Raw genomic sequence first — 25,038 nt, 5'->3', positions numbered from 1 at the left:
ACACTTTACTGTTTGATGCAGGTGAATTGTTCCTAGATTAGAGATAATAACCACTGTTTTCTGCATGAGGGTATGAAAGAGAAGCAGTGGAAATCAAGGAATGGAGGATGTAGTGGGGAGAGCACTGTCTGTGTCTAACAAAAGCTTTATATAAAAGAACAATAGTGGATTTTTGCTAGGAAGTAATAATAAAGATGTGATAAGTTTAGCTTCATATTGAGATTAAATGTTTTGTTTCCAATCCTCAAATAGCTTTGATATAATAAGAATATCAATAGACTACATGAGAGAAACCTAGAAATAATTTCATTATCATCTCTGCAATTACAAGAACTTACTATTGCCTTCAGATAAGGAGATTGGCATTTCTACATGTAAATTCCATTTTTCTTCCCCTATTTTGACATATGATCTACAAAAATCCCATACATTTATTGGAAATTATTGTGTAATTCTCTCCAGTTTACTTTATTTTAAAATTTTCAGAAAATGATCTATCTCTCTCTCTCTCTCTCTCTCTCTCTCTCTCTCTCTCTCTCTCTCTCTCTCTCTCTCTCTCTCTCTCTCTCTCTCTCTCTCTCTCTCTCTCTCTCTCTCTCTCTCTCTCCCCCTCCCTCCCTCCCTCCCTCCTTCCCTCTCTCTCTCTCTCACACACACATACACACACACTCACTTATGGAAAGAAAGAGGATACATTAGTTTTCAAGTCTGGAAAGTTTTGCAATTGTGCAAAATAAATATTTCATAAATATTTTATGAACATAAATATTATGAGATTTGTTTATTTAATATTGTGCTTTGAGGGAAATATTTTTACAATATATTATTTTGTTGATCTTATAGTTACATTTAATTCCTTTCCATCTTTAGAAATTCTACGTATTAGGGTTGAATGTGAAGTAATGCCTCTTATGTTATAAATAATTGACAGATGGCACTACTGATACGCTAGAAGCTCTGACATGTTCCTAAGCATCTTTTTTTCACTTCAGTTGCTGGACAGTTGTTGTAAGAAAACGTTGTGTTGCTGTTGTTTGTGAAATGGAAACCTGCAGTAAAATACTCATTGGCATGGTTTAAGCAACCTGCCATAATTGATTTTTGATTGCCGAAAGAGTCTCACCGGTTGAAATTCACTGCCAAATGTAAGTTGTTTATGGTATTGATTTTGTTGTTGTAAGTGTATCACTGGGCCAGAAGAAGGTGGTGACTTGGAAAGATCTTATTTGGGTGATCAAGAACAAAGTGGATGACCTGTGACAGAAACTGACGTTTCATGTGAAAAAGGTTGAACTGATTAAGCTCAATTGGTGGATCTTTCAAAGGAAAATTGCTGTCAAGTTGGGCATTTCACACAAATGTGTAGGGTATATTACTAATGTTCTACTAATGTTGGAAGTTTTGTGCAAGACAAGTTCCTCACATGGCAGAAAGGAAAGCTTCAATAGTTGAAATTTGTCAGCAATTGTCCCGCTATGAGAATGAATGTGAAGAATATCTACACAGCATCAGGACAGCTGATTAAATATGCCTTTGTCATTGTAACCCCAAAACATTGGCATATTATCTCAATGTTTCACCAGTGGGAAGAGGAAAATTATAAGTCCAGTAACAAAACATGATAGTTTAAATTATGATAATCAAAACTAAACCGTATTCCCAATTTTAAATGTCAGACTGCGTTCTTTCAGCTGATTTGTTTCCTGCACATACCTGAAGAAGCAAACGAGAAGGTCCCATTACGACTCTATAACATATAACATTACATATAAACACAGCTAGAGAGATTTTGTCCTGGTGCTAGACTTCTGTAGTTTTGGTCACGTTTTGAGCTTTGCTTTTCTGGGGTCTGGGAGTTTCTGTGTTGAGGGAGATGGTTTCCTAGGAATATTTGTGAGAGTTCCATTTGCAAGTTTCTGGTTAAGAAGTTCCTGGTTGTAAGTTACATCTTAGAGTTCCAACTGGTTTTGCGTAACTTGCTTTGACTCCTCCTTTTTCAGAATCCTGGCATTTGGTCTGAAATGGCTGTGATAATCTCCCTTCTTAGGTGTATTGTTTGGATTTGTTCTTCTGGGTCTAATAGTTTTATTAATAAAATCTATTTTGGTTCAGTTTAGGGTTTTTTTTTGTACTTCTTGGTACCATGCGCCATATGGTGGCATCCATATACTAAAATAAATCAGGCTTCAATACCAAAAAATGATACTTTCATACTGTGAAAGGAATAGAAATCAGATGGAAAAAGGCATAATGTAGTGTTCAATCTGGTGGAGTAAACAAATCTTCCCAACAATTGGTTTGGATTAATTAGTATTTCACTGAAAAGGCCTCAAAGGTGATTCTTGTGTGTTATTTTCTACTTCTATTTCCCTTCAACTAAATCAGAGCTTTTTCTGGGGATTTCTGAAACCACAGCAAGCAAATCTATTAATGTTGTTTTCTTTATTATGCTTACAGTTTCAAATGATTCTGAACTTTGTCTCATTGAATTTTTCTTTTTTCAACCTCCTGAACATCTTCAGTGCACTATTGCCAACTTCCTGTCTATCTGTTGGCAGAACTAAAATATAAAAGATGCACTTTTTGAATGATTTTAGAAGCCAAGCTATAGATGATATTTAGATAAAGTGGGATTTTTATTTGCCACTGTTTCCCCCTAAAAGTTTAAATTAGGTTTGCTCTAATAATAAAAACCTAGCTTGTTCAGTTTTTTAGCAACAAAAGTCATGAAACAACAAAGTTCACAATTAAGCAACAAAGCTCATCAACAAAGTTTTTCAGCAGCACAATTGTTATTATGTTAATTAAACAGCAATGAAATTAAGCACCTTATAACTGTTACAATTTTAAGAATATACTTCATATAAAAGCAAAGACTAGCCTCTATAATGTCAAGATCAGAGAAGACAATTTTCTTTTCTATTATGTGTTGGTCAGACCACGTATAGAATTTGGAATTCTAAGGAAGCAATGATGGATTGAAGATGGCTTTGCTTTCCTTGGAACCACCATAGCAAGGAGCTAATGAATGGATCAGCCCCTCAAAATTCCTCTCTGGATATGGTGAAGATCTGGGATCGCCCAAAAGTGAGCCATACAGAGGTTTCCCACAAAGAAGTCCATAAAACAGTGGTCTCTAGTGGATGTTAGAATTCTGACAGCCAAGAAAATCCAGCTTTGCCCAAGGCATGATTTGGAACCTTTAGACAGACACTAGGTTTGCCCATTTCCTTTCTTAATCATTTCTGGAAATTGCTTGTTAATTAAAAATCTTCAAAATGACAAGTTTTATCATACTTGATTGCTTTCCTTCAATTCTCAGTGAAAAAGGTTTCATGTAAGTTTCAGCTTAAGCAAAAGGATAACTATAACACTGATTTTGGAAACTCATAAATAGACTAAGGGGCAAGATGAATGGAAATATGATTTTGAAATTAATTATAAGAATCCATCCTGACGCTTGTTTAAAATCCCATTAAAATATATGAATATTTTGAATCTAACTATAAGAAATCTTCCTGTGGAAAATGTGGATTGAAGAAAACCTGATAAGAGGAGACTTTGAAGGCTGAATACTAGAGGCAATGAGCAAGAACTATAGAGACCCACTAATGCAGAATGGAGAAAACATTTTAACTTTGGAAGAATTCAAGGATATTTGGGAACAATGCACTTAAAATTTCTCTTAAGATTATCTGCTACCATAAAAAATGGATTTAAAAGAGATTAGAAGAGGATACAATTGAGAGGCAGGCTGTTTTGAATTTGAATTTAAAAATGTCAAGTTACAAGAATGAAATGGAGAAAGATGCTACACTGCATTTACATACTGACTGATCTCTTAATAACAAAGATATCTTGGACAACTTTCTTATCTTGGACTTACAAAAACACATCTTAAACTTATGATGGAGTTTCTTAGCAGAGACAAAGAGAAAAAAAGTAAACTTTTGGGAGATTATTTAAAGGGAATATAGATTTCTTTCCAAACTTTTAAACACAAAAGGAAGGAATTTAAAATTGACTTATCTGATCAAGATTGAAATAGATATGCTATTCTTTCTAATGGCTCTTAATGGATTTTTCTTGACCAGGACTAAATGAGCAGGTTTTAATAATGTGTTTATAGAAGAGATAGGTAGAAGAGAGTTTTTTTGTTTATTTTCAGAGAAAGTAATATGTTATGGTGTTAAAAATAAAGGAAAGTAAATTAAAGTTGGCTTTTTTGATTAAGGTTAAAATGTAAAAGTTATTGTTGGTAACTCAGAACTTTTGCTAGTTAGAACTGAATGATAAGGCTTTAAAATTAGATCAAGAGATGAGATATGGGAAGAAGAGAACCTTTGTTGTAATAATAGAGAAGTTGATAAGTTCTGAAATTGTACTTAGCGTGATGAAGGGAGATGTAATTTCTTTAAATATCCATCTTGTTTTTTTACTGTTTACAATTTCTTTATTTTTTCCTCATTTAAAAAAATATTTTTCTCAGCACTTTTTACTTTATATTTTCCTTAGTTTGTATTAGTTTTTAAATCTTTATATCTACAAACTTAAATAAAATTATTTATATAAAAAACAACACTATTCACCTGAACTACACATTTGAAAATTCACAACTTGCGTAGATGGAGATAAAAGCGCCAGGATGATAAAGGGCCAAGAAGGAAAAACTTAGGATGAATGGTTGGGAGTACTGGATACATTTAACTTGAAGAAAAAAGATATTATAATTGCCTTTAAGTATTGAAAAGCAGTCATGTGGAAAACAAGGGCAGACTTATTCAACGGTTACAGAGAACTGGCTGAAAAACATTACAAGGAAGTATATTTCAGATGGATGTTGGGAGAATTTTGTAATGATCAGAGCTTCTTCAGAAATGGAAGAAATTGCCTTCAAAGGTGGTAGACTCTGTTGAAATCATTGAGGCAAGATGTCAGGTATTATTTGGCAGTGGATTCTTACATTGGGCCTGATTCTTATAGCCATTATATTCTAATTCTGAATAAAATTATCATTTTGTGCATTTCAGAAGGTTTTCTGGATATTGTAAAAAACAGATATTGTAAAATCTCCCTGAAATGATCAAACTTGTTCCCACCAATCAAACCAAACCAAGTATAAAATTGGAAGCCTGCTGAAAAGGAAATTAATAAACAGTGGAATAATTTGAAATTACTAAGGGGCGAGCCAAAATTTTGCCCATGGAAAGAAAACAACTTGTTAGAATTGCTGGAATCAAGAGTCGAAGATTGTTCCTTGACTTCATTCCATCACATGTTCTTGGCTGTGGCATCTGTGCTCTATATAAAACGGAAAGAATTTGCAGGTAGATATTTCACCATGGCTTTCTGACAATTATTTTGTTGAAAATCCTTTCCCCTACTGAAATCTAAGCCCCAATAGCTGAACAGAAAGGCTTTGGAGTGGCATTTAACACCTAGGTAAACAGATGCGGAGTAATATTTAATTTTTATTTTGCATTCTGCACACACTGACATTTTCATGGCTGTCACTTTTCCATGATCTGAGATATGTTGAAATTTGCAAAGGTAGCCTTCCATCCATCATTTTCAACACTTGCTTATTCTGTGCTTTTTTTAACTTGTCCAGTACAAATCATTCTCACAGTCCAAAGCTGCAGTCCCTTTCTTGACTGATATTTTAGTTAATATTTCTCCATATAGTTGGAACACATTGTTTTGCATTTCTCTGCTCATGCTCCATCTGGTTACAAGTATCCACAGCCTCTATTCTCTTATGTAAACTGATATTGGTGTCATTTATTTTATGGTTGAACTGTTAAGGCCTGTCAAGTGACATTTATTTTGAAGGAAAGTAGTTTAGAATTACAAGTTCCCTGAAGATGATATAGTGCAGAAATTATGAGTGATTCAGAGAGATTGAGATGATACAGTAGTTTGCAGTAAGGGAAAAATATTGTAAGCACAATTCCAAATAATGCCAATGAAGAGGAAAAATATGGAAGACAGCTGTGGAAGCCAGTGTAGCTGCAGAAAAAAAACACTTTCTGAATATGTGAGGGCAAGAAACACATGTCTTCAGGCAAAAGCTAGATGGCCATTAGTATACAATGCTTCCATTTGAATTTTTGTATTGAGCTGTACATTAGTATATTTGTTGAAATGGCTTCATGTGACTCTACAATTTTTCTTTTCTATTTTTATTCCTCACAAGTAGATTCTTCGCAAGAGATAAAATGCATGCAGGAGTAAATCAATTTCATTTGAGCTCTGAAACATCTTTGGGAAAATATTACCAATATTTCTCCAGTTAAGTGCCACCTGCACTCAATATCTTGTCCTTGTTTCTAAATCCAACTAGAAATGGACTATAATGGTAGCTGAAAGCAGAATATAGGGTCAAATTATATGTCATAGGAGCCTTCATTCAGAGAGAGGCTACTGATTATAGAATTGGAAGGTGTCAAATCAGAACGGCAGCCATGACTGTGCAAAGTCTGTTGGACTTAGTAGGTAGACCAAGGAACATCAGGAACATGACAAGCTAATTCTACTTTATTATAAAGCTACATTAACAGAACCTTGCAAATCTAAAAGTACAATTCCCATTTGCAGCTTGAAGGTCCCATCCGAGCCTCTTGGCCAACCCACTATCCAGTCGCAGGTTATGCTGTCTCTTATTTGACTGTTCCCTAGGCATCATCTCTTCACCTCTTCTCCCAAGGTCTTTCCCACAAAGCATTACAAAGTAATGCTTCATATGTAAACAGAAATATATAAGCTAAATATTTAAAACTGCTTGAATGTGGAAAATGGTGGGAGGCTTCACATAGTATACACAATAATGAGATTCATGGGGCTTTTGGACCTTGTTTCCCTGTTGCTCTCTTTTAGCATGCACCATAGAAACAGGAGCTAGATGTTATCCATGGCGTATAACCACAATTGAAACCAAAACTTTGGTTACTAAGCAATGCAGTCATTAAAGCAAGTCATCACTTGACTGGAACTGATTTCACAACCATTTTTACCACCATCATGAAATGAATCACATAGTTGTTAAATCAATCATATCATTAACCCAATCCAGCTTTCCCCATTAAGTTTGCTTGTTGGAAGCCAGCTGGCAAGGGCCTAAGTAGGGATGATACAACCATCGTAAATGCAAACCGGTTGCCAAGCACTCAAATTTCAATCATGTGACCATCGAGGTGATGCAACAAGCGTAATTTTGAGGATGAGTCGTAAGTCACTTGTTTCAGCACCATTGTAACTCTGAACTATTGTTAAATGAATGTTTGTCAAGGATTATTTTTAAGCATAGATACAAGCAGAGGTGGTATTCAGTAGGTTCTGACCAATTCTGGAGAACTGGTAGTGGAAATTTTGAGTAGTTCGGAGAACCGTAAATACCACCTCTGACTGACCCTGCTCAGCTGATCGGAGGGAATGGGGATTTTGCAGTAACCTTCCCCTGGAGTGGAGACGGAATGCAGATTTTACTGTGGGAGGTGGGAATGGAGGTGGGAATGGAGATTTTATAGTATCCTTCCCCTGCTACGCCCACCAAGCCATGCCACCAAGCCACGGCCACAGAACTGGTAGTAAAAAAAATTAAATCCCACCACTGGATACAAGTGTGATTGATTTGCAGAATCTCCACGCTATCAGCAGATGTACTTTGCCATCAGGAAAAGATTTAGTATCTTTTCTAAATACTAAAGAGTATCAAGTATGACCCATGATAGATTGCTTTGATTTACATGAACTTTGTATCGGTTTGGCTTTTTGTATTTGTACAACTTTTGCAACAGGATGCCCTACAAATATATTAGGACAAACAGCTCCCAGAATTCCCAGTACCAAAACTGGGAGATATCAGTTTGGGGAAGTTCGCTTCAGCATATAGAAAAGGATTGCTTTATGGATTTAAAATTACAGTTTAACTTGTGCAAGCCAGATCTCTCAGCTGAAACTGCAGGGGGAAGGGAACTAATTGAAGGTATACATATTGCTATACTCAAGAAAGGCTTTTATTCAGGGAAAGAAACCCTTGGTGATAGCATAAAAGAAACTTATTCACTTTAATGCATCCTTCTTGTTGGCTTAAAGCTGAAATACAGTTACTTGAAAATTAATTTACCTCTCATGAATGCCTGGCTGGATTATCTTTGTGGCATAAAATGTAATGATATGTCAGCCCTGAGCTCAGAATGCCTTGTGTCTGCTATAAAAAAAAGTTGTTCCTGAGCACTTAATGTTGTGTTAAATGATGATGTGTCCTTTGCAAATGTATTATTAGTGTCAAGCTGTTCCATCTCTCAAGATTGAGAAATGGCCAATGATTTGAGCTACCATTAAACCTGAATTAAAAAAAATAGAAAAGGGCTGTGTGCTGGGAAGGAGGTTCATGCACACTTGAAGTACTTATGCTCTGACTATATTCAATGCATATCAAAATGTTTCAGTTCGCAAGAGACTCTAAAAACATCTTTAATCACAGCAATTGAAACTGTATTAAAGCAAAATCTCTCTTCCTCTTTTATAAAGGAAAAATCCCCACATATCTATGGGTGTTAATAGTAAGATCCAATAAAAAGGGCACTGTGATATTGCTGATGAAGTTATAGTTTGATAGGTTTGCTATTAATTTAAATGCTAGTGTGGCAGGAGTCTTTATTTGAAGTGTGAAGTTTCACATTACTAATACAATTAGCTTTGTGCATATTAACATCCCATCTCCATAGGCTTCCCAAGTACGCTCTGTAATAGTGCCCAGCCCTATGGCAGTGATGGTGAACCTTTTTGTAAAACTTTTTGCAAAAATTGTGTCCATGCGTGCCATCAAGTGCGTGTGTATGCTCATACCCACAATTCAATGCATACCACCCACCTGCGCATGCACACACATTCATTTCCGAACTTCCAGTTGGCCCTTTGAGCCTGTTTTTCACCCTCACCAGGCTCTGGAGGTTTTCCTGAAGCCTGGGGAGGGCGAAAACGGCTTCCCCCTGTGCCCCAGAAGGCCGAAAATCACTGGCTGGCGTGCACATTTCATTTCATGTGTGCCTGAGCTCCGTGTGCCACCTTTGGCATATATGCCATAGGTTTGCCATCACGGCCCTATGGCAGGGGTGAAATTCCGCAGGTTCTGACAGGTTCTGGAGAACTAGTAGCGGAAATTTTGAATAGTTCGGAGAACTGGCAAATACCACCTCTGTCTGGCCCCAGAGTAGGGAGGGAATGGGGATTTTGCAGTATCCTTCCCCTGCCACGCCCACCAAGCCACGCCCACAGAACCGGTAGTATTTTAAAAAAAAAATTACCATTGCCCTATGGTATTAGCCAGAGGAAAACAGGCACCTGATACCATAATGAGTGGATTCTTCCTCTATCAGAGTTTTGAGAAAACTTCCAAAAATAAGATTTATATATCATCTCTTCTTGGACAACTCATTTCATTTTAATTTAAAGGTATTCATGCCTGCATGGGAAAATAGATTATGTTTAACTAGCATGCCAATTAACTGCAAAATAGCTTAATGTTCCTTGTACAAGGGTCAGTTGAAGTTGTCCACCTTTAGGACAATCCAATAAATTTAGCACAAACATCAAATGTTGAATTCCCTTGCATGTAAATATGTTTATCAACTTCATAGCATTAACAACTCCCATTTGGTGGGCAGAGAAACCTATCTTGATGCCTACAAAACCTTCTGCCCTATTATGATTTAATTTCATACAGAGGCCTTCTCCTTGTGATGTAAAGGACTTATCTATAACATCATCCTTGTTTTTAAAAAAGCCTCCAGCTTTTATTAAGCATTCTTATTAAATGACAACCATGACTGTAACCCAATGCTTCATATCCACTTGCTCTGGAAACAAACAGAAAAACAAGTTGTTCAATTTGCCTCATCTTTAGTTGGCTTCTCATAGTGGCTGAAAACAAAGGTTTGGTTGAGAGTTGATACAAGATGCTGATTTGGGTTGTACATTTTTGTATTTTTGATTTTTATTATTATACAATCTTGCACTGTTAAGTGTAATGAGCCATCAAGAATCCATACATGATTGTGGCAGAATACAAAATTGATAAATGCATAAATAGAACTGGTATAGGGCCGTGATAGCAAACCTATAGCACATCTGCCAGAGATGGCATGCAGAGCCCTCTCTGTGGGCACCTGTCCTGTCGCCAGCTGCTCTTCAGGTTTCCAGCATGCCCACCAGCCAGCTGGTCTTCACATGTGCCAGAAAACCGAAGATCAGCTGGTCTTTAGGTTTCTAGAGCTCTGGAGCTTGAATGCGTGTTCCGGTTTGAGCACGCAGTGCCAAAAAGCTTTGCCATCACTGGTATACGGAGCATAATGGAGTATGATAGCAATTATGGATGGATTGTTTTCTGGAAAATTGCTGTTAAGGCATCAACAATGTCTAGTTTATCTCTTTGATAAATGGTAAGCCTTATTTCACACTCTAAACTAAATAGAAAAGAACTTATTTGAAGCTGATAGGCTGGCAATGATGATATAAATGACCCCAAGGACACTAAATGCTTTTTAAATATTTTTCTTTTTAAAAATATATGTCAAATATTAAGGTCATATACTAAATATTGGGAATGCAGGATATATTTTCAACAATAATGATAAATTCAGAAATGTGTCTTTGTAGATTACCTCTTTCTGTGTAGATTTGCCTTGTGTACTGTGAATACTTTTAACGATGCCACATCCAATAAATAAAATAAATAGGTAAAATTACACTTGGAAAAGAGCTCATAGTAAATTCAGACAGCAAGGATATTTGGTGCACCAATGGATGAGAATGTGCTTGCTTTCAACTTTGATGTGTTTCATGAAGGAGAGATGTTGAAAATAAAAATGGGGTGGGTGGAATCACAATTTTAGCAAAGAGATCTGCAAATTAAACCACCCTTAAAAGGGAGCGCACACTGAATAAATTAGTAAGTAGGAATTGGTGTTGCAGATATCAAATTATCCTTAACATTTAGAGAAAAAGAAGTAACAGCTGACCTCCCAGTGCTGGAAACACAAAAACTAACTGAGCATTGATGCTACATTAGCTTCTATTCCAACACCACATGTGTGCTCATTTTGTCTTCTGGAATGGTAGGATTATTCATATCCATTTAATAAAAGGCAAAAAAATTGTGTTACCTCACAGAACAGGATGCACAAAACTTAAAGGAATGTAACAGGACTGTTCAACGTAGAAAAAAGTCGTGATTTTTTAAAAAGTCCTTAATAAAAATAAGTATTAGACAATTATTGTGATACAAGCACAAAAATATTCAGGACAGCAGTTTCTTGGCAGATATAAATTGGAGAGAAAGTGCTGAAAGGGATTTTAAATCTGTAATGTTGATTTCTTTTACTGTATGTCAGTTTTTGGCATGGAGTAAATAACTCATTTTCAGATACTTTGCCTGTGTAATTAAATTTAGATTGTACATTTCGCATTTCAAATATTTTGACTCTTCCTTGTTTGTCATTCAATTGTAGCATAATTGGTGTGGCCTGTATAAATGGGCAATAAATTTATGGACTTTTGTTTGGGAGATCGAGCAATGAATAGAACTTGGTAATCATCCCAGGAGGAATTATCTTGAACATGCATGTGAGAGTTAAATAATTGAAATTAGTTTTGTTTTTGAATTAAAGACAATTAGATATTTCCAGGCATCCATAAAAGACAATGAATTGAGGAACAAGTTAGAAGCAAGTCCATTTACAGGTGAAAAGAAATGTTTTTTGAATTTGAACCAGCTGTATTTTCTATGAAAGATAATTTTTGCCTGAAAGCATAATGTGCTCCAACACATCGTACACTGTGATGATATTCAAGAAATAGTAATGCATTAATTTTTAGAGTTGTAAATGCAAGCAAGGAACAGCTTTGGCTGAGGATAATAAGGATAACATCTGTGGGTTGGCCTATGGCAGGAGCTCAATTGCCAACTAAGGAAGTCTTGAAGCTTGCTTGCTTGCTTGCTTGCCTGCCTGCCTGCCTGCCTGCCTGCCTGCCTGCCTGCCTGCCTGCCTGCCTGCCTGCCTATTTATTTATTTATTTATTTATTTATTTATTTATTTATTTATTATTTATTTATTTATTTATTTATTTATTTATTTATTTAGTTATTATTTATTTATTGTAATTTGTCAAACAAAAAACAAAACAGGAATAATATAAAATACAATTACAGGGACAATAGGCACGTTAGTACACTTATACATGCCCCCACTGCAGATCTCTTAAGCATGAAGTTAGGTCCACAGAAGTCAATTTGTGACTAAACCTATGAAAATTTGTAGCTGAGACAACTGAATCAGGCAAAGAATTCCAGACTTTGACAACTCTATTACAAAAATCTTATTTTTTACAGTCAAGTTTGCATTGAGTTTAAAATGGTTGTTTGTGTGTGTATTATTGAGATTAAAACAGAAAAAGACATTTACAGGTGAAACTTTACTATGTACAATTTTGTATGCAATACCTAAGTCTGACTGCAAACAGTGCAGTTCCAAGTTATCCAGATCAAGAATTTTGATCATGTGATCATGTGAGATGGAGCAGGTGCATCCAGTGGTCTGCATCACGTGCCTCCCTCCCAACTCTGCTTGCTGCCGGTGCTGCCTGTTTCTTGGAGGGCCATCTGTGAAGCCCCTGGTGCTGGACAGCTTCCCCCCCACGTGCACACACAAACACACACACACATGAAAGGCCTGAAATGCTGGTGTGGGCGCGGCACTTATCTTCAACCTGGTGGCATCCACACCGAGATAAAGTGCACTGACCCAAGGTGACACTAGCCCAACACCTCCTGGTAACCGCCCACACAGGTCCGGCCCACACAGGAGGAGGTGGGTACCTGCCCACACAGGCTCAGCTCACGCCATCCTGGCAGACGTGTGCGTGCCTGCTGCCCAAATGGCATGGGCCAGGACTGTGCAGACGGGCGCCCGCCTTCTGTGTGCACAAGCACCTACCCGGATGATGTGGGCCGGGCTGAATCTACGCGGACCAGCCCCTTACAGTTTCCAGGATGGCTGATGGGCTGGATCTGACCACATCACAGGGTGCATATCTGCCCCGCGGGCCTTGAATTTCACACCCCTGCTTTAAGTGATAACTTAAGGCCAGTCATAAGCCAACTAAAATTCTACCTGTAAATTACACATTTAACTACTATCATTTTCATTTACCTGATTAGCCCATGTGAATGAAAATGATCACAAATTTAGTTGCATACCTCTGGAGATCATCAAGTGAGAAACACTAATCTAGCAAATGTATTGTTTGAAGAACTTTCAAAGGATTTTGCATTGCTTGTATAAGCTGAATTTTCGGTTTGCAGTCTTTTGGATTCCTCTGGTAGCTTTGCCATACAGGTGGCTATCTTGGGATTTTTATTCTTTTGTTTTAAAAAAGGATGAGTCAAGTATTTAAAGGAAGTTACTATTTTCCTTTTATCTTTCATTATGTCTTTTGTGAATTACACACAATTGATTCAAACTTGTATTCTCTCTTTTGATTTTAATATTTAAAAAGGAGAGTGAAAAAAAATTAATCACAGATGCTTTCTTTTGAGATTTACCAACTGTAGATTCATTTGTAAAAATAGATTGTTTACAGTAAGGGTGGTTTCATTTCTTCATAACTATGTTTGCAGCAAATGTAGATTCAAGTTGTTAACACTGACTTTAAATTCTGTTTGCATATATTGCCAATTATAAATTGATTCACAGTCAGATTTAGGAAATAATAATAGAGAACATAAAATTTATTTCAGCAGACTACCTGAAACCATTTATGTTGCCCTGATTAATGGGCTCTTTATGCATACTTGGACATAGTCATGCAGCACATCAATAACCTTTTGTTGAAAGCAACTGATTCTTCTTAAGACATAATGGTACCGATTAAAATCTTGTATTACTTCTCCTCAGATGGATCTGATGTGCATCCAATGCACGTAATTGTCCTTAGACCTTGTGCTTCAGCCCAAACTATTTTTATCTGCATTTAAATTTATTGCTGCAGAAATTATTCCTATATATCATTGTTTTGTACTGCATAATTGCTTCGAAGATGAATGATTTATTGGAAGAAGAAGGTACTTCGTTTTACATCTTTCTACTTAATGGAAAAAGAAGGTATATTGCTGTAGGGCTGATTCAAATATCCCTCCTAATACTGTCTTAGTTAAGGGTTTTTTGTGAAAGAGCAAAATAATTTCTTGATGATTATAGCTAGACCTGCAGATCAGGATAATGATAAACCAGGTGTTAGTTATTTTTTTAAAAAATGTATTATGCTTATATGTTGTCTTCAAACTAAACATTTATTTCACGAAGGCTTAAAAATCTTATATCTAAAAATGTGAACTAAAAAGGGCTGGATAAAATACATATTAAAACAATAACTTAAACTAAATATTTAAACCATTAGCTTCTTGACAACAAAATTAAGGTTCATTAAAAAGCAGTTCCCATTCAACTCTTCCTATGCTACCTCATTGTCACGGGGACAGTCGTCTTGGGAAGAATGAGCAATGAATTTCGGGAAGTAGGGCCAAGAACTCCCCAGACTCACTCAAGGTGTGAAAGTTATCTCAGTTGGTCAAATAAAGCAAGTAGGCATCTGTTCTGACCCCCTTCTCCGTTCAGCAACGAAAGCCCAGACAAAATTTCATTTATTTGTAATTAGAAATAAATATTTCACAATATATAATTACATATTGTTTTTGTGATTAATCAGTATGCTTTAATTATGTTCAATTTATAACAATAAAAATATATCCTGCATATCAGATATTTATATTACGACTCATAACAGTAGCAAAATTACTGTTATAGAGTAGCAACGAAAATAATTTTATGGTTGGGGGTCACCACAACATGAGGAACTGTAATAAAGGGTCGCGGCATTAGGAAGGTTGAGAACCACTGCTCTAACCCAAAGTATGTCAGCAAATCTGGAAAAAAGCCAATGGCGAACATATTAGAATAGGTTAACCTCTACATCCATATCAAAGAAAGGAGACATAACAGTCTGCAAACTATAGTACTATGTCCTTCATTTCATATGCTAGCAAAATAATGCTTAGGAACAGTCAAAATAAATTACAGCTCTGGTTAAAAGGAAGATACTAGAAGTTCAAGCTGGTTTTTTTAAAAAAACTGAGGGGAAAGGAACTAGCAAACAAGAAAAATACCACAGAGTAGCAGTTGGTAGGGTAGATTTTCAGAAATGACATTTAAATTTGCATTCATTGTGGAGTAGGATACATTTTTTTTAATAAAAAGTAGATTCATGGGAAAATCTTTTTTAAAAAATAATGAATGGCTCTCTGCAGCATCAAAACATATTATGAAATAGATTTTTCTGGTACCTTTTGTTGATCTCCCACTTCTTGCCCCAAATGGTATATTACCATTGCTAAACTTGAATCTAACAAATGCTTGGCATGGCACTTATTGTCAATACATTTGCCTATGATTGTAGCCTAAACAACAACTTTATAAAGTGTAGCTTTCAGCTAATCTGACTCTGCTAAGGCAAAAAATAGCAAACTGCTATCATGCAGTTGAAATTATTTCAAAGTTGTCAAAACCTATCATTACTAAGGAGAAATGCATCTTATTTTAAGGACTGAATATGGGAGTAGGGATAATCATCTTTTATATAGAGTAGAGTTATTTCCAAAGAGTATAGTTTTTCATGGCAAACAGAGAAAGTGTGCTACCTTCTGGATAGCTGGCTCAGGGATTCTGGGAAGTTCACAGGTCATAAAGTTACCATAGCTGCCCACGCCTGTGAAGTTACATCCCCCTTCTGAGATCCCCAGAGATTTGTGTGACTCCCATCCTAATGACAATTTGGTTTTTTTCCCCACAGGTGTTGGAAAAGAATGATGATGGTATCTCCATGGTCTTGAGGTTTTTTTTAAATTGGTAGTGTAGATAACTTCCAGTCTGCTGTAATTTTTTTCCATATATGTTGTTTTTTTCTTTTTTAATTGCAAGTGAGCCAGAGTTATTAAGTAATAGGGTGGCCTCAAAGGGTAATTTAATGAATTAACCTCACTGCATGGAATCATTATATACATTTTGATTATTATGTGATTTTTTTCATTAAATAATTGCTCTGTTTGTGTACCCCCCTCCCATCCTCTCCCTCTCCATGTACTGGAATTGGCATGACAATGTGGTATGTTATGGCAGCAGCGTTTTAGAATTGTATGTGATCATCCCAAGCACAAAATAATAAATTGTTCAGACTAGAGTCTCATGCAACCCCCATTTAAGCAAATGTCTCAGTGTGTTTCCATACTAGCTCTTTGTGACTATTAAAGATAGCAATGGTATCTTTTTTGGGACACTCCACAGTCATTAAACTATTGCCCCACATTGACTCGGAAGGGCAGTCAGTGATACATTTCCACATTTCCTCAACAGGAAAACAAGATTATAAGAAAACAAAACCAATGTTAAAAGCAGCACGACTGAAAGCAGAGGCCAAAAAAACTGCACCAGGTATAAAGGTATGGCTAGTATATATTTGCATCAATATCCAATAAATATTGAGTTTCTTTTATCCAGAAAAAACTGTTGGATGAATTGTGAATTCTGTGAATTCTTTATCTCCCACCAAATTGCTTGACCATTAGTAGTTCAGATTCTTGTAGAGAGATTACAATAAATCTTATACCTTCCTGGATTTCCTGTTTTCCCTGGCGCTTGAAATAGGTTTACAAAAGTTTGAAAAAGTTTGCTCCCCCCCCCTGAGAGTATGGCCTTAAACTTTTCTAAATCAACCCCAGTGTGATACTTTTGATTTCATCTCTAGCATGTTAATTAGTTTACTCTGGTATATTTTGATTGCCTGCCATTTTCATGTAGGCTTGAAAATAAAAAAAGTTTCATTTAGTCATTGCCATTTAATACTTTGTTAATTTCCCCAAAGAGTGATTTTTATCTATGTTGATAATGTCAGTGTAGCAACTTGTGAGCAATAAATATCCACTATTTTTTACTCTTCCTGAAGAAGGATGACTGTTTGATTGCTGTATTTGTATGCTTTTTGGTGCATATTACGAGCTATTTGTGTGTTGATAGTTCCAGTATTAAAATGCTAGTTTCATGGGTATTGTTTTTAGCTATTCAACAAAAATCACACCTGCATTCAAACCATGACCATCATTGATAATTTCCCCAAGTTTAGAAATGAACAGTTTCATGCCATGTCTCACAAGATGCTTTGTTAAACACCTCATCTGCTCATCAACCCTCCATAAAATTCATAACTTTCAACAAGTTTTACGTACCTATTATGGATTTCAGTTGTTTTGTTTTTTAAATCTGAAAGAATTTAAAGAGTTATATTCTTTTATCACTAGATGGCATGAAATATTAAATGACCCTAAAGTCTTCTGTGAAGTCTGCCTCTCACAAATTAGAATGATTGCCCATTTTTTCAGAATGAAACTTTCTAGGCTAAACAATTACTTAATCAAAAATACCATATGTGTGTATATTCCATGTATGCATGTACACACACACACACACACACACACACACACACCCCTGAATCAGTCCCCTGAAGTATAAATGTCCCAAAGGTGCTTTTTCAAGAGGCAAATGGACTTTCTTTGTTTTTCTTTGAAGACGTTTCACTTCTGATCCAAGAAGCTACTTCAGTTTTGACTGAATGATGGAGAATTCGGATCATGGGGAAAGCTAGGGAGTTCCAGAAAAACATCTACTTCTGCTTCATTGACTATGCTAAATCCTTGGATCACAACAAGTGGCAAGTTCTTAAAGAGATGGGAGTACCAGATCATCTTATTTGTCTCTTGAGATACCTATATGCAGGTGAAGAAGCAACAATGAGAACTGGACACGGAACCACTGATTGGTTCAAAATTGGGAAAAGAGTCCGGCAAGGCTGCATACTGTCGCCCTGCCTATTTAACTTATATGCAGAGTACATCATGAGAAAGGCGGGACTAGTTGGAATTAAGATTCCCGGGAGAAATATCAACAACCTCAGATATGCAGATGATACCACCAATGTTCCCTCTAATTTTTTTTCAGTGTGAGCGGAAAAGTATAGTGTTTGAGCTGCACAGTTTCATGCCTGAGCACCTAAGAGAGCAACAGTTTGAACTGCTGTCACCTCTGCTGGACATTTGCGCAACATTCCAAGCGTCAAGCGCCGATTGTGAGCGAGGTTTCAGCCTGATGAATGCCACGCATGAAAAGTGCCACTCAAACACTATACTTTTCCGCTCACCCTGAAAAAAAAAGTTCTCTGCTCAGCTTTTAGATTGTTAGACTGGCTAGAGAGAGACATGGCACCAACAGTCCTGGCATTTTGCAGGCAACCTGTCCTCTCACATTCCTTTGGAATGCAACCCATCACATTTGAATTAGATTTTGCCAATTATCCTATTAAAAGATAATGCTATTATTCTAAAATATGACTAACTCAATATTAAAAACTGTAAATATTTAATGCTGATAAATAATAGCAGTAATTGTTATTTAGTATGATTAAAATCAGTATTGATATATCAATATAATATCTATCAAAATTGACAATAAACACTAAAATAACAATACAAATATATAATGTGGAATATAAATGTAATAAATATAATATATAAATGCAACATAAATGTAATAAAATAATTTATCATGAAACTCTCCCCCTTTAAAGTAGTAAGATCAATTAAACAGTCTAGCAAGTTTGGACAATATGCTATATGTTATGTTACTTAAGAATATATATACCTCAGAGTCAGATACAACATCCACATCATTTCCAACTGAGTCAATAAAATCATATGCCATGCCAAAACTATTTTAAATAAAGATATGAAATTAATCAAGTATTGTATTTATTTTTCAAAATGAATGTACAATTTTTATTATTATTTAAGTTTTGTACCCTATCTTTTCTAACTAACGTTAACTTTAAAAAGATGTTACATCAGACTACAATACAAGTAATTAAATGAAGACTAAAATAAGTGTTTTGGCATATTGAGCTTTTTATATTTCTTTCTTATATTGCTTCCTTAGTTGAGAACTTGCTCCTCAGCTTACTTATGCATTAACTGTTTGTTGCTTTTATGGTTTATTCATTCACTGCTCCATCTTCAGTTTTTTTCACAGGGGGCAGGCCTTCCTTCCTTCCTTCCTTCCTTCCTTCCTTCCTTCCTTCCTTCCTTCCCTCCACTCCTTTGGCCACCAATTTTGATCCAATTTGCAATTTGTATACTTTTTCTACCACCATCTCATCAAGTGGAATCACACACAGACACACACACACACACACACGTTCTTTGGGGGGATTGTTGAATTACTCCGCCTCACAGCAAAGACGCGGCGCAAAGTCGACGCAGCATGTGTTTGGCCCCCGCTTATGCCGAATCAAATCCGCGGCCGGCGGGACCAGGGGGTTGCATTGCAAAGCCGCCAGTCCTCTTGCTTCTTCTCCTTCTTTGCCGGTGAAGCCGGCAAAGCTACCGCTGGCGCCCCCGCCCATGGCAGCGGCGGTGGTGCCTCCCCCTCCACTCAGAGCACCTCAGCTGGGCTCTGGGTTATCCCTGCCGCCGCCTCCACCTCCGGCGCTTTCCTACTAGCTCCTGCGGCCTCAAAAGCACGGCAGAGGAGGAAGGGGGAGGGATAACGCGGGGGTCAGCTCAGGTGCTCTGTGTGGAGGGAGAGGCACCACTGCCACGGGCGGCTCATCAAAACAAGTCTGTGGAGGTCCTTTGCGGACAGCCAGTTCTAGCCGCCTGCAAAGGACTTCCCCACGTTTGCTTTGGTAGAAATCTCTGCGCGGCAGTTAGAAACTGCTGCGCCGGGGTTTCTTTCCACGTGCGCGGCCGCGCAGCCGCGCACCTTAGAGGGAACAGTGGATACCACTCTAATATCAGAAAGTGAAGAGGAACTAAAGAGCGTCTTGATGCGGGTGAAGAAGGAGAGTGAAAAAGTTGGCTTGAAACTCAATATTAAGAAAATTAAGATCATCCGGCCTTCTCAATTCCTGGCAAATAAATGGGGAAGAAATGGAGGTAGTGACAGATTTTATTTTCCTGGGCTCCAAGATCACCGCAGATGGGGACTGCAGTCAAGAAATTAAAAGATGCTTGCTTCTGGGGAAGAAAGCAATGATGAATCTAGACAGCATACTAAAAAGCAGAGACATCACCCTGCCAACAAAAGTGTGTATAGTCAAGGTTATGGTTTTTTCCAGTTGCCATGTATGGCTGTGAAGGTTGGACCATAAGAAAGGCTGAGCACCAAAGAATTAAGGCATTTGAACTATGGTGCTGGAAAAGACTCCTGCGAGTCCCTTGGACTGCAAGGCAATCAAACCGGTCAGTCCTAGAGGACATTAATCCTGACTGCTCTTTAGAAGGCCAGATCCTGAAGATGAAACTCAAATACTTTGCCCACCTAATAAGAAGGAAGGACTCACTGGAGAAGAACCTAATGCTGGGAAAGATTGAGGGCAAAAGAAGAAGGGGACAACAGAGAATGAGGTGTCTGGATGAAGTCACTGAAGCAGTAGACGTGAGCTTAAATGGACTCCAGAGGATGGTAGAGAACAGGAAGACCTGGAGGAAGGTTGTCCATGAGATCGCAATGGGTCGGACATGACTTCACAACTAACAACAAGAATGGAGAATTCCCCACCATTCAGTCAGAACTGAAGAAGTTTCTTGGATGAGAAGGGAAATGTCTTCAAGGAAAAACAAAGAAAGTCCAGTTGCTTCTTGAAAAAGCACCTTTGAGACAACCATGACCTGGATGACTGAGAATCTCAATATCCTGCAGAATGAATGCCTCTTCATATGTGTTTATTTTTATTCTAAGTCTAAGTGGGATTGATTGATCCAAAGTCATCCAGCTGATTTCCATTCCTAAATGCGGTACAGAACTTGGGTCTACTCACTCTATTCTAGTGCTGTAACTAGTACATCACATAGCCTCTTATGCATATGTGAAATCACGATGATGTCCACCAATAGAAAACGTTGCTGGCCCCTAATATAGATCTATAACCACAGGCAAGACTGAAACCACAATGAGGGTGATCCCAATTCCAGTCAAAAATGTCCCTTGTTACCATAAGGGCTGGCAATAATAAGAGCTTTTATTCCAGTTTGAAACAGCATCCTCTGACAAATTGTGTGTCTAGTGGGAAGTGAGAAATGAGTTTCATTAAGATTGTGGCAGGAAGAACTAAATTCCCTAACTGACTTCTGCTTCTACAGATCTCCACGTAATATTTCAGGTGTGTTTATGATATGTCATTTCATAGTCTAGAACAGGTTGGAAGCCATAATCTGAAATAGCTTTTTGCTGAAGTATAACACCCCAAATCCCTCACCACTGACTGCATTTTCAAGAGTTACTAACCAATCTCCCAGCTTTGCTAACCAATTTCATAGCCTTGGTCTAGAAAATTTTGACAAAAAGTAGCTGTTTCAAAATAATATTGTGTTAAGATATAGGCTCTGAAGTTCAAGGTAAAAACAAAAACTCTCTGAAATCTTCTGATTATGTAGATGCATGAAGATAGTTTACTTGATAGCAATATAGAAATGGTTTGCAATTGCCTTATTTCAGGATTGTTGTTAAAAAAAATTAGTAGTGCAATCTATAGCCCTTAAATTTGCTCATAATCTTCTATCCAGATAGATATTGCCAGGTGTTATGATTCTCTTGGGTATGAGATTAAAAACAAAAAACTTCCAATGCAATACTTAGGTAAACGTAACGGTTCCCCCGCACATGTGTGCTAGTCATTTTTGGCTCTAGGGGCAGTGCTCACCTCTGTTCCTAAGCTGAAGAGCCAGTGCTGTCCAAAGATGTCTCCGTGGACATGTGGCCGGCATGACTAAATGCCAAAGGCACACGGAGTGCTGTTGCCTTCCCACCAAAGTGCTCCCTATTTTTCTACTTGCATTTTTTATGTGCTTTTGAACTGCTTGGTTGGCAGAAGCTGAGACAAATAACGGGAGCTCACTCCGTTACATGGCGCTAGGGATTCGAACTGCTGAACTGCCAACCTTCTGATTGACAAGCTCAGCATCTTAGCATCCTGCGTAAATTGCAGTATTATGGTCTGTGTTAAAACTATTTGGAGGATCTCAGTGGCTATTACTGATTATAATCTTTATATGTATAAATGTAAATATTGCATCTTACTTAAGCTTAAAGTGATGCTTAATTCTTTTTTCCCCTCTCTCTTTAATACAGGAAGTCAGCCTTATCCTTGTGGCTATATTGGTATTATTATTGGCATGTTATGCTTTCTTTTATCTTAACCTTTCTGAAGAAGACGACCTAGGCCTGGAAAAAGATGGAAATTAGCCAAACTGTTTTCGAAGATTTCTTCTAGAAAAGCATGACTCTTGTCGGCTTCAGCCATGAACAGCTGCTCGTCATGAAAGTGGACAAAATGGGAATCAGTTCCTGCAACTCTGAAATTAATAATACACTTGAGAATATCTCTGCCAGACGTATGGATATTAATGAGGTTCTTCTCCTTTTCAAACTGTGGCTTATTGGCTAAAGTTGACCTTTTCCCTCATTTCTTTTTTAAACTGGAAATATTTCATTTCAGAAAACAATTTTCTATATTCATTAGTGTTATTGTGTGGGTGAAAAGAATTAGATTTCCTTAGAGCTTGGCAAACAAATACAAATTACAGATATGGCTCAAACAGAAATCAATATAATTTCATATCTGTACACATATTTCTATTACTTCCAGGTTGTACTAATTGTGTGAGTGATTCGGCACATTTTTAATTCTTATCTCCAACACAAAAATAATTTAAGTGTGCTGAATGTGTATGTGAGTCATGCATGATAAATCTGGGATTAAAAATCGTATACAGCTGGTCCTTGACTTACGATTGTAATTGAGCACAGAATTAGAGTCGTAAGTCATGCCACTTTTTAAGTGGGTCACCTTGTGACTGCACCCGATTTTATGACTTTTTTTGTAGTGACTTTTTAAAGTGAATACTGCCATTGTTAAGCAAACCCATTGTACCCAATGGGCATTTTAATGCAGGTTTAAATGCTGGTTTCAAGCAAAAAGCATAAATCGCCATGTGATCGGTGATGTAACTGTAGGATGCTGCAAATGCAGAACAGTTGCCCAGCACCAAAATGTGAGATCATCTGACCGTCATCTGACTGCAAAACTGGGTCATAAGAAATGTTGGGGAAGTTCATCATAGCAATAGTACTTAGACTTATATAGTATACCACTTCACAGTCCTTTACAGCCCTCTATAAGTGGTTTACAGAGTCAGCATATTGCCCCCCAACAAATTAAGTCCTCATTTTACCGACCTTGGAAGGATGGAAGGTGGAGTCAACCTTGAGATGGTCAGGATCAAATCCCTGGTAGTTAGCAGAATTGGCCTGCAATACTGCATTCTAGCCACTGCGCCACCACAGCTGATCATCATAACTTCTAATGGTCATTTAATGACCAGTCATAAGTTGAGGACTGTCTATAGCATATTTTGCTTTATAAGTTAACTTGATTTGCCAGGAAGTGACCGTCTTATGCACAGTTCTGTCATTACAACATTATAAGGGCTTCCTCTTTGTACCATAAAACCAATGTATCTTATACTTTTGGTTTTAATAGGATAGCAAACCACATGCCTACATTCCACTTCATTAGGAATCTTTTAAAAGTTTCTTTTTTGTAGAACACAATAATTGATGTTAATATTACGTGAAGGACATGCATATTAGCTCTGTAGCAAAGCCCTAGAAATCAAAATGTTTCACAGTCGGTCTATTAAGAGTAGAATACAGAGCACAACCTAATTCAAATAAAAGGCCTTTGAGTTAAATGGAAACAACTGAAATATGCATGTTCAAAAATTCTACCAAGCTGGCTGCACTTCTGCAAGTGCAGATGTGAACAAAGTACTTTTTATTTATGTATTTTAAAAACAATTTCCAATGGCTACCTTGAGTTCAAAGTTTCTTTTAGAAAAAACAACTGGGAATCTATTAGAAAAACAGTTAACATTAAACCAAAACACAAAAGATATCAGAGATGTGTGATATATTTGAATGTATTTCCTAATATCAAATTAAACAATGTTTGAATATTACTGTTTGTGAGAAAAACTAGTAAATCAATAACAAGGGAAATTTATTCCAAATCCTCTAAAAAAAAAGTGGGATGGGTACTATGCAACATGGTTTTACAGAAAGGACAACCTCAAGCTACCATTGACTCATGCTCTACTACATCTTTTTATGGAAAGGGAAAAGTTTCACCTTACTAAGAAATAAAAGCTTCGTGTTGTCAAGAGAAAGAAGAGATCAAATAGTCACATTTTACTCATTTTTAATGACAATATATCTATATGGGAAAAGGGACATGGTGGCTCAGTGGCTAGGACACTGAGCTTGCCGATCGGAAAGGTTGGCAGTTTGAATCCTTAGCGTTGCATAACAGTGAGCTCCCGTTACTTGTCCCAGCTTCTGCAAACCTATTAGTTTGAAAGCATGTAAAAATGCAAGTAGAAAAATAGGGACCACTTTGGTGGGACGGTAACAGCCACCTTCGGCATTTAGTCATGCCGACCACATGACCATGGAAATGTCTTTGGACAGCGCTGGCTCGTCAGCTTTGAAACAGAGATGAGCACCGCCCCCTAGAGTTGGGAATGACTAGCACATATGTACGAGGTGAACCTTTACATTTATATGGGGGCTACATCAAATCTCTCTGCTCAGAAAAAAAAAATCACTCCTATCTCATCACCACTGGTGCAAATTTATTTTCAGCATTCTCCTAACTCCTTTATAGCTGGGTATCAGCAGTCATATTTTTTGTTCATTGCCAACTGTTCAGAGCACATGTGTTCTGTCAGAAATGGCACCTGGATAATAGAAACACTAGGATTCACATATGCTCTGAAGCAAAGTTCCTTCCTCTTGGGTTAACTGAAAGCGTGTAAATAGAAAG

At 37.2% G+C, this 25,038-nt stretch overlaps 1 protein-coding gene across 3 annotated transcripts in view; it reads left to right on the top strand.

Moving 5' to 3' along the window:
- TRIQK (triple QxxK/R motif containing) overlaps window positions 1–22,718 on the top strand; it is a 48,645-nt gene extending 25,927 nt beyond the window's left edge. For all 3 annotated transcript variants that reach the window (XM_032223038.1, XM_032223039.1, XM_032223040.1), the window contains exons 4-5: window positions 16,467–16,552; window positions 22,287–22,718. In XM_032223038.1, the coding sequence (XP_032078929.1) occupies window positions 16,467–16,552; window positions 22,287–22,400 (200 nt within the window). In that variant the 3' untranslated portion in view covers window positions 22,401–22,718. The remainder of the gene's footprint in view (window positions 1–16,466; window positions 16,553–22,286) is intronic.
- Window positions 22,719–25,038: the final 2,320 nt, after the last annotated feature.

The sequence above is a fragment of the Thamnophis elegans genome, chromosome 8 (assembly GCF_009769535.1).
Source record: "Thamnophis elegans isolate rThaEle1 chromosome 8, rThaEle1.pri, whole genome shotgun sequence".
Lineage (NCBI taxonomy): Eukaryota > Metazoa > Chordata > Lepidosauria > Squamata > Colubridae > Thamnophis > Thamnophis elegans.
Note: the sequence above shows the minus strand (reverse complement) of the source record. Positions and strands in the feature narration are given on the sequence as shown.